This window comes from Piliocolobus tephrosceles, chromosome 6 (genome assembly GCF_002776525.5).
Source record: "Piliocolobus tephrosceles isolate RC106 chromosome 6, ASM277652v3, whole genome shotgun sequence".
Lineage (NCBI taxonomy): Eukaryota > Metazoa > Chordata > Mammalia > Primates > Cercopithecidae > Piliocolobus > Piliocolobus tephrosceles.
In genome coordinates this window covers 84,233,997-84,244,721 of record NC_045439.1, presented here as the reverse complement: position 1 = coordinate 84,244,721, position 10,725 = coordinate 84,233,997, and the positions used below count along the sequence as shown (strand labels likewise).

The 10,725-nt window shown below is 49.8% G+C and overlaps 2 protein-coding genes across 2 annotated transcripts in view; both read right to left on the bottom strand.

Annotated features, from left to right (window-relative positions):
* The window catches only part of PML (promyelocytic leukemia), a 551,773-nt gene that overhangs the window by 332,798 nt on the left and 208,250 nt on the right, over positions 1 to 10,725 (bottom strand). The window lies entirely within an intron of this gene.
* On the bottom strand, positions 8,372 to 9,601 carry IMP3 (IMP U3 small nucleolar ribonucleoprotein 3). Its single transcript, XM_023196699.1, has one exon. The coding sequence runs from the start codon at positions 9,450 to 9,452 to the stop codon at positions 8,898 to 8,900; it is 555 nt and encodes a 184-aa protein (XP_023052467.1). The 5' UTR covers positions 9,453 to 9,601; the 3' UTR covers positions 8,372 to 8,897.

The following is a 10,725-nucleotide window of genomic DNA, read 5'->3' as shown; positions in this document are numbered from 1 at the left end:
AGGGGGTTTGTTTTTGTTTTTGAGACAGAACTTGCTCTGTTGCCCAGGCTGGAGTGCAGTGGCACGATCTCTGCTCACTCCAACCTCCGTCTCCCGGGTTCAAGCAATTCTGCCTCATCCTCCCGAGCAGCTGGGATTACAGGCATGCACCACCATGCCTGGCTAATTTTTGTATTTTTAGTAGACATGGGATTTCACCATGTTGGCCAGGTTGGTCTCGAATTCCTGACCTCAGGTGATCCGCCCCCCTTGGCCTCCCAAAGTGCTGGGATTACAGGCATGAGCCATCATGCCTATCCGCAGATGAGGGTTTTTAAACAGTTATGAGAGAGCAGATTTCGGCTTTAGTGAGCTCTCACTGGCTGCTTGGTAGAGAACTGAATGTAGGCAACTAAGTGTGGAGGCCTGGAAGTCAGTGAGCAGACCTTGCATGAAAGTATGTTGGGGGATGTGATAGGAAGTAGCTGGATTAAGATATAATCTAGAAATAAAACCTGGACATTTTGTTACCCTTTTTATTGAGATGGAGTCTTACTCTGTTGCTCAGGCTAGAATGTAATGGTGTGATCACAGCACACTGCAGCCTCAATCACATGGGCTCAAGTGATCCTTCCACCTCAGTCTCTCAAGTAGCTGGAACTACAGCTGCATGCCACCACACCCAGCTTATTTATTTATTTATTTATTTATTTGAGACGGAGTTTCACTCTTGTTGCCCAGGCTGGAGTGCAATGGCGTAATCTCGGCTCATTGCAACCTCCACCTCCCGGGTTTAAGCAATTCTCCTGCCTCAGCCTCCCCAATAGCTGGGATTACAGGCATAAACCACCATGCCTGGCTAATTTTGTATTTTTTAGTAGAGATGGGATTTCTCCACATTGGTCAGGCTGGTCTCAAACTCCTGACCTCAGGTGATCTGCCTGCCTCGGCCTCCCAAAGTGTTGGGATTACAGGCCTGAGCCACCAGGCCCCGTCTAATTTACTTTTTTAGAGACAAGGTTTAGCTATGTTGCCCAGGCTGGTTTTGAACTCCTGGGCTCAAGAGATCTTCCTGCCTTGGCTTCTCAAAGTGTTGGGATTACAGGTGTAAGCCACCATGCCTGGCCAGTTTATTCCTCAAAAAATAGGGGAAATTAGCAAGAATTATACATGCGTCCTAGTCTAGTCCCCAGCCAAGACTTTCCCCTTGAGGTTTATTAGATCTGAGAGGAAATAGGAAAGCGAACAACTTCCTCCCTAACTCGATGTTGTTAAAGGCCAAGGCCATGCACCATCTAAGTCATCCTGAGGACCAGTGCTTCTCATTGGCCGCTTGGAGACACCTTGTAGGACAGTAAAGTCAGTTATGGGCCAGGCGCAGTGGCTCACACCTGTAATCCCAGCACTTTGGGAGGCCGAGGTGGGTGGATCACAAGGTCAGGAGATGGAGACCATCCTGGCTAACATGGTGAAACACCGTCTCTACTAAAAAATACAAAAAATTAGCTGGGTGTGGTGGCAGGCGTCTGTAGTCCCAACTACTCGGGAGGCTGAGGCAGGAGAATGGCATGAACCCGGGAGGTGGAGCCTGCAGTGAGCCGAGATTGCACCACTGCACTACAGCCTGGGCAACAGAGCGAGACTCCGCCTCAAAAAAAAAAAAAAAAAATCAGTTATGGCTGATCGCGGTGGCTCACACCTGTAATTCCAGCACTTTGGGAGGCCAAGGCAGGTGGATCACAAGGTCAGCAGTTTGAGACCAGCCTGGCCAATATGGTGAAACCCCAACTCTACTAAAAATACAAAAATTAGCCAGGCATGGTGGCAGGCGCCTGTAATCCCAGCTACTCAGGAGGCTGAGGCAGAAGAATCACTTGAACCCAGGAGGCAGAGTTTGCAGTGAGCCAAGATTGTGCCACTGCACTCCAGCCTGGGCAACAGAATGAGACTCCATCTCAGAAAAAAAAAAAAAAAAAAAAAAAGCAGCAGCAGCCAATTAAAAAAAAAAAGCAGCAGCAGATGTGAAAGGGTGGCAAAGTCAGGCAACAAAGGGGGTCACAGGAGCCAGGCTGCAGAAACTACAGCCACACGGGACCCTAAAGCTCAAGGGAGCCAAACCTCTTCCCTACTCCCACCGCACCCCACCCCACCTCCATCCCAAGGTCCCTGAGCCAGTCCTGGGTGAGAGGAATCATGAAAGTGGTTAAGGGTTAAGGTCTTGGGCCCTGGAGCTAGATGGCCTAGATCCAAATCCAGACTCAGTTACCTGCTGGCACAGTTGCCTGGGTTTGTTATTTCACCCTCTGTGCTCAGTTACCCTCTCTGTAAAATGTGGTTAACAACAGCACCTAGCTCATAAGGTTGTTACAGGGTTCATTGAGCTAATCTAGGTGAGGTGATTAGAATAGTACCTGGCACAGAGTAAGTCTTTAATTTGTTATAAAATAACCTCTCCATGACTGATTTACTTATATCTACAATAAATAAATTGACGCCTACTTAGGTGAGCCCAAGAGAATCTCTTCCCTGCAGACAAAAGTGCTTGCCCAGACTTGAGGGGAAATAGTTTGCCCGGGTTAGGTACAGGTAGAGGGTGACTGGGTGAGGATTTTAATCCAGACTTCAGCCCTTATGGACTCCAAAATCCCTGATATTTTTTTTTTTTAGACGGAGTTTTGGTCTTGTTGACAAGGCTGGAGTGCAGTGGCACGATCTCAGTTCACTGCAACCTCTGCCTCCGGGGTTCAAGTGATTCTCTCACCTCAGCCTCTTCAGTAGCTGGGATTACAGGTGTGCGCCACCATGCCTGGCTAATTTTTTGTATTTTTAGTAGAGACGGGGTTTCACCATGTTGGCCAGGCTGGTCTCAAACTCCTGACCTCACGTGATCCATCCACCTTGGCCTCCCAAAGTGCTGGGATTACAGGCGTGAGCCACTGCGCCTGGCTTTTTTTTTTTTTTTTTTTTTTTGAGACAGGGTCTCACTCTGTCACCCAGGCTGGAGTGCAGCAGTGTGATCTTGGCTCACTGTAACCTCCCGGGCTCAAGCAGTCCCCCGATCCCAGCCTTCCAAGTAGCTGGGACTATAGGTGCTTGCCCCCACATCCAGCTGATTTTATTTTATTTTATTTTTTTAGAGACGGAGTCTTGCTCTGTTGCCCAGCCTGGAGTGCAGTGGCGCGATCTCAGCTCACTGCAACCTCCGCCTCCCGGATTCTAGCAATTCTCCTGCCTCAGGCTCCCAAGTAGCTGGGATTACAGGTGCACACCGCCAAGCCTGGCCAGTTTTTTTGTATTTTAGTAGAGACGGGGTTTCACTGTATTGCCCAGGCTGGTCTCAAACTCCTGAACTCAGGCAATCCACCAGCCTCAGCCTCCCAAAGTGCTAGGATTACAGCACTTTAAGCATTTACAGCACTTTCAGCCACCGCGCCTGGCCTGATTTTAGTATTTTTAGTAGGGATGGGGTTTCGCCATGTTGCCTAGGCTGGTCTTGAACTCTTGACTCAAGCAATCCACCCACCTTGGCTTCTCAAAGTGTTGGGATTATAGGCATAAACCCGGCCAAAATCCCTGATTTTTATCCCATGGACCCATGGAATGTTACTTGCCCTGTAATTTTTTTTTTTTTTGGGAGGCAGGGTCTTCCTGTGTTCCCCAGGCTAGAGTGCAGTGTTGAGATCACAGCTCGCAGCAGCTTCTACTTCTTAGGCTCAAGTGATCCTCCCACCTCAGCCTCCCTGAGTTAGCTGGGACCATAGGTGCATGCCACCAAGCCCAGTTACTTTTTTTTTTTTTTTTTTTTTCCCTGTAAAGACAAGGTCTTGCTATGTTGCCTAGGCTGGTCTCAAACTCCTGGGCTCAATCCTCCCACCTCAGCTTCCCAAAGTGCTGGGATTACAGGCGTAAACCACTGCACCTGGCCCCTGCCTTATATTTTTAAGGGGTCTACTTTCACTCCTGATTTTCAGCTCGTTTGCTGAATGAGTGAGTGATTTGGTTCATCTCTGCTGAGATTCTGCCCTTCCATGCAAGGAAGCAGCCTGGCCCCAGGTTGGGGGGAAATGTCCTTTACAAACTGCCCAGGGGCTTCAAAGTTGGGACCCGTTCTTGGATTTTTTTTTGGGTTTTCTTTGAGATGAAGTTTTGCTCTTATTGCCCAGGCTGGAGTGCAATGGCCTGATCTCGACTCACTGCAACCTCCACCTCCTGGGTTTGAGCGATTCTCCTGTCTCAGCCTCCTGAGTAGCTGGGATTATAGGGGCCCGCCACTACACCAGGCTAATTTTTTGTATGTTTAGTAGAGATAAGGTTTCTCCATGTTAGCCAGGCTGGTCCGGAACTCCTGACCTCAGGTGATCCACCCGCCTCGGCCTTCCAAAGTGCTGGGAATATAGGCATTAGCCACTGCACCCAGCCTTTCTTGGATGTTAAAACCAAGGTTTGTCCTAAAGATTGCACAGCTTTCCTGAGCCAGGGCTGGGGATTGTTGGGGCAGCAAAGCACCTCTAAATTCTTCTCTACTTTGCAAGTGTTGACAGCACTCTTTTATATCCTTTTCTCTAAATCAGAAACAGAGCAGAAACTAGAGCCATCTCATCCTGCCTCTTCCTATCATAGAAGGCAGATGGGGGGAGGCCTAGAGAAAGAAGGAGAAGCTTATGCCCCTAGTCCCACAGCAAGTCAGAGGCAGGCAAGACCCCTTTTCCCTGAAGCCCCTGCAGCCTCTCTGCCCCTCTGGTGCTGGAATAGGATGCAGCATCTGTGTCATGTTTGCTCTGTGCCAAGCACTGGGCTAGGAACAAGGCCTGTGCTTTTCAAAGTGTGGTCCCCTGACTAGCAGCACCAAAATCACCTGGGAACTTGTTAGAAATGCAAATTCTCAGGTCCACCCCAGATCTCCTGAATCAGAAACATGAAGGGGGCGGGGCACGGTGGCTCATGCCTGTAGTCCCAGCACTTTGGGAGGCCAGAGGTAGGCGGATCACAAGGTCAGGAGATCGAGACCATCCTAGCTAACATGGTGAAACCCTGTCTCTATTAAAAATACAAAAAATTAGGCTTGTGTGGTGGCGGGCACCTGTAATCCCATCTACTTGGAAGGCTGAGGCAGGAGAATGGCCTGAACCCGGGAGATGGAGCTTGCAGTGAGCCAAGATTGCGCCACTGCACTCCAGCCTGGGCAACGACAAAGCGAGACTCTGTCTCAAAAAAAAAAAAAGAAAGAAAGAAAGAAAGAAACATGAAGGGAGTGGAGACAGCATTTGTTTTCACAATCTTTCCCAAGGTTCAAATGTGGCATGCTCAAGTTTGAGAACCACTGCTCTAAGCCATAGTAGGCTCACTCCCAGTGTAACTGAGTGGCTAAAATTGTAGAACCCGGAGCCAGAGGGAATTAGGTGCAATCTGCCTCCATCACTAACTCTGTGACTCAGGTAAGCTATTATCTTTGAGCTTTAGTTTTGTCAGCGATAAAATGGCCACAATAATAGTGCCCATAAGGTTGTTGTGAGGACTACGAGACAGCACAAAGCCTGGCGCGTAGTAAGCACTGTCGGGGTAGCCATTATTAGCTAGCTGAGTGATTATTTATTTATTTTTTATTTTTTTGAGACAGTCTTGCTCTGTTGTCCAGGCTGGAGTGCAGTGGCACGATCTCGGCTCACTGCAACCTCTGCCTCCTGGGTTCAAGCAGTTTTCCTGCCTCAGCCTCCCAAAGTGCTGGGATTACAGGCGTGAGCCACCATGCCTAGTAGATTTTTTTTCTTAAGTCTAAAGCTTTTATTCTTGTTTTATTTATTTATTTATTTAGAGACGGAATCTCACTCTGTTGCCCAGGCTAGAGTGCAGTGGAATGATCTCGGCTCACTGCAACCTCTGCCTCCCAGGTTCAAGCTATTCTTCTGCCTCAGCCTCCCAAGCAGCTGGGTTTACAGACATGTGCCATCACACCTGACTCATTTTTATATTTTTGCTAGAGACGGGGTTTCACCATGTTGGACAGGCTGGTCTTAAACTCAGCCTCAAGTGATCTGCCTGCCTCAGCCTCCCAGAGTGCTGGGATTGCAGGCATGAGCCACCGCACCTGGCCTGAATTTTGAGGTTTTTATCTGCTTGGGTCATGGGTGCAGGGTCCAATTACTCCAAGGGGGCTGATCTATCTGCCATGCCTTGTGGGGTCTGGTGGGAGCTGGAGGGCCACAGGGGTCCTGCCTTGTAGTCACGTTTTTTTCCTCCATGAGATCCACAATCTTGGGAGTCCTGAGGATGTTCCTCCAAATGGGCAGACTATGCCCAGCCACCAGAGCTGGAGAGCAGGATTCTCTCTCCTTCCACTTCTAAAGGGACAGCACTGAAACAAACATGGCCTCTGGAGTCACGTGAGACTGGACTTGAAACCTAGCCTTGGACAAGTTCTTATTCCAATTGTTTCCCAAACTGAAGTTACAGATACCACCAACTACCTTGCAGAGTTGTTGGTAAGAGTGAATGGCAGCCTAGCACTAGCAGGGCCTAGATGAGAGTTCGTTCCCTTCCTAACTTGAATATCACCTTTTCCTTAAAGCCTTCCCAGTACAATGTGTGCTCCCTCCTCACTCCTTTATACAACATCCTGTGGAGACCGATCACATTGTCTCGTGCTGCTGCTTTTCCCTGATGGTTTGTAAATTCAAGTTCAGAGATTCTTTCTAAACTCTGACACACACCAAGGGCTGGGTGTGCTGACACTAACACAGTCCCAGTCCATTGCTTACTGGCTACATAATCTTTCGTAATTTGACCCATCTCTGCCTCAGTTCCCTCATCTGAAAAGTAGAGAATTGGATTTTCCACTTTATAGGATTGTTGGGAGGTTGAAATGGGCCAATACAGGTGGTGCACTTAAAAATGGGGCTGACATATAGCAGAAGTACTTGGTATGACATCATCCCATGATGTAATAAGTCCCCTTCTCTACATCATTTCTTCACCAAATGCTGCCTCACCTGGGGGAGCAAACAAGGAACCCCTAAAAGCCAATCCACTGATCTCGGCATCCTATTTATTCTCCTTTTAGAAGACTTGGCCAGGCACGGTGGCTCACACCTGTAATCCCAGCACTTTGGGAGGCTGAGGCAGGAGGATTGCTTCAACTTAGGAGTTCGAGATCAGCCTGGGTAACATGCCAAAACTCTGTGTGTCTACAAAGATTAAAAACTAGCCAAGTGTGGTGGCACATGCTTATAATCCCAGATACTGGGGACACTGAGGTGGGAGGACGGCTTGAGCCCAGGAGATCGAGGCTGCAGTGAGCTGTGACGACTCCACTGCATTCCAGCCTGGGCCTTGCGTGAAAAAAAAAAAAGAAAAGAAAAGAAAAAATAATAAAGAAATCTTGAGGCCGGGCGCGGTGGCTCAAGCCTGTAATCCCAGCACTTTGGGAGGCCGAGACAGGCGGATCACGAGGTCCGGAGATCGAGACCATCCTGGCTAACACGGTGAAACCCCGTCTCTACTAAAAAATACAAAAAACCAGCCGGGCGACGTGGCGGGCCCCTGTAGTCCCAGCTACTTGGAAGGCTGAGGCAGGAGAACGGCGTAAACCTGGGAGTCGGAGCTTATAGTGAGCTGAGATCCGGCCACTGCACTCCAGCCTGGGTGACAGAGCAAGACTCCGTCTCAAAAAAAAAAAAAAAAAAAAAAGAAATCTTGAGTAAAACTTGGTAGTCTCCCTTCTAATTCTCTATCACTGCTATCATCTAAATTTTCAGGAACCTCCCAGGCCACTTCTAACCGCTAGATGGCCAAGCTACAGGGTGATTATTTCCTTAGGCAAGCAAACATCCCAGCCCTCTAATACGGTATTTCCTGGGGCTACAATATCAACAGGAAGTTATGTGAGGAAGAGCTCTGCCAAAACACTCATTCCAAGGAAGAGACTGGTAAAGTGACAAATTTGCCCAATCCTGTACAACATCCTGCATCCTCCACATCTGGCCCCTGTTGCAGATCTCATCCATAGGCAGGTTGCTCGCTGTTGACCCTATTCTTCTCTGGGCTCCTAGAACGTATAAATATGACTCTATGTAAGAAAACCAGTCTGGGCGCGGTTTGCTCACGCCTGTAATCCCAGCACTTTGGGAGGCCAACGCAGGCGGATCACGAGGTCAGGAGTTCCAGACCAGCCTGGCCAACATGGTGAAACCCTGACTGTACTAAAAATACAAAAATTAGCCGGGCGTGATGGCGGGTGCCTATAATCCTAGCTACTCGGGAGGCTGAGGCAGGAAAATTGCTTGAACCCGGAAGGCGAAAGTTGCAGTGAGCCGAGATCGCGCAACTGCACTCCAGCCTGGGTGACAGAGCAAGACTCCATCTCTAGAGAAAAAAAAGGAAAACCAGACAGATTAAAAAGTTGCACTTACAAAGCAGTTGGGGCATTTATTGGCATTTAAACAAGGGTGGAGATCCTGAACACTAGTCTCGCTCAGTTTATAAAAACTGGAGGCCAAACTCTCCATCATCTGTACACAGCTTAACCACGGCCAGGAGCAAGAATTGGAATTAAACGAATTGAACCAGTCCAACTACAAGACTAGATAAAGGGATACAGGGCGTAGGGATTTGCAGTTTTTCCTTTTACATTACAAAGTTTCCAACACAAGAAGCCAACAATACCCCAGTGCAGCACCAACTTACTTCCCACTGCTTCCCAAGGCACAGTCAATTAATAATCAGTAGTCCAAGTTCTAAGAACATTTCCTGGAAAACAAGGACGCACCTCCCGTGGCTCTATGCAAGGCCTGCCACTGATGAATCAAGTTCTTAAGAACCTACGACCATCTGACACCCTTGGGGATAGCACCCTCATAGAATCTCCAGAATCAGGCCTCAGTTTTCCCATCTGTAAAAGACAGCCATGGAAAGTGGGAGATCCGCTAGGCTTCCAGATCGAAGTCATCGCGCTCCTCATTGTACTCCAGCACGTGCCGCTTGATCTTGGACGAGTCCACCCAAGTGACAAAGTCCTCCATGCTGCGCGTGACAAGGAAGGCGGGGTCGGTAACCACATCAGGGCCCACGCGTATGTGCCCTTGCTCCACAAAGGCCACAGCAGCCTGAAGGTGCTGCGCCATGCGCAGCTTGAGGAGCACGGTGGGAAGGCGGCGGCGGCAGAAGGACGAGGCCGTGACGAAGTCGCAGAGTTCCAGCGAACCGCGCGTGGGCACCAGGCCGAGAGCATACAGCTTGTCCAGCAGCGCGGCCGAAGCGCGCACGCGGAACTGGTCGCGTTCGGGCAGGTCGCGCAGGCGCCGCGCCAGTTCACGGACGGCACGGCTCAGCTGGTTGTAGCGCGTGTAGTCCTCCCGCCGCTGCAGCCGGTAACGCCGCAGCACGCGCAGCTCGTGCAGGTTGTGGTCGGTGACCTCCCAGTTCAGGAAGTCCACCTGCTTCAGCAGCTTCTGCTCGTGGAACTTAAGCTTCCGCACCATGATGGCGGCAGCCGCAGCGGCAGGACCCGAAACTGATAGTGTGTTTCGATGCCCGCGCGATTTCCGCCGCGGCGCACCAAGACCTGGACGGTCTGGGACTCTGGGCCAATGAAAGAAAGGCTTAAAGTCACGCCCTCATTTTCCATTGGCCAGGGTGGGACCACGCCCCTGCACTGGGATCTCGCGTTTCTTTTCTTCGCGTTTGCAGAGGGAGGGGGTAGAAGCACTGTGTGGGGGGGCGGGTCCCTAGGCGGCCACGCGCGGTTTTTAGTAGCCAAGACTGTATCCCTTTCTGCGGCAATCATTTCCTCCTAGACTTCTGTCCTTTGGGGACTTTCAGAGTCTCCCCTGCAAGAGCTGAAGAGGCCATTTCTGGGGAAGAAGGGTGACTGCGGCTTGTTGATTGGGTTTACTGTGCTAACTTCCACTGGGCTCTTGCCATCCCGTGGGGGAGCTTGCCGGAGCCGGCTGTCCTGGGACTGACCTGGTAGTCCCCGCCGCCCGCCAGCGTCAGGTCCTTCACCTGGCAGGCAGAGCGATCTCTCATTGTCAAGTTGGGCTGGATAGCACCGAACCCATGAAATACCGATTGCCTGGCCGCTTCCTAGGCGCACATAATCAGGATCTATAAGGGAGCCACCTGGAAATCTGTATTATTAACTAAAGTGTCAGATGATTCATAAAACCCAGCAAGTTTGAGAAACTTGGACTGTAAGTACAAGTCCAAACCCTTTAGTCTGTGCTCAAATGAATTATCCTGACATGAATTTCTGGCCACCCAGTACTGAGTTAACAAATGTAATGCTGTTTCGGCTAGTTGCAGCTGTAAGTTACATCCGGTGTAGCGCTGCAGACCTAACCCCTTTTTGTCCAGGCATTTGACGCCATCTAACTTCTCACTGATCATTTTTGTTTTGTATGCTTTTCATTGTCTTTTACAATACGATATTTCGGGGTGGGGCGCGGTGGCACACTCCTGTAATCCCAGCACTTTGGGAGGCTGAGGTGGGAGGATCATTTGAGGCCAGGAGTTCAAGACCAACCTAGGCAAAAAAAAAAAAAAAAGAAAGAAAGAAAGAAAGAAAAGAAATGAAAAGAAAAGAAAAAAGCGAGATCCCGCCTCTGTAAAAATTCTTAAAGAATTAGCCAGGCATGGTGGTATGCACCTGTAGTCCTGACTACCTGGGAGGCTGAGGCGGGAGGATCACTTGAGCCCAGGACTTGGACGCTGCAGCGAGCTACAATGGTGCCACTGCACCCCAGCTTGCACAAC

Excerpts from the sequence above, each read along its gene's own strand:
- IMP3 (XM_023196699.1), bottom strand. The coding sequence starts at position 9,452 with ATGGTGCGGAAGCTTAAGTTCCACGAGCAGAAGCTGCTGAAGCAGGTG.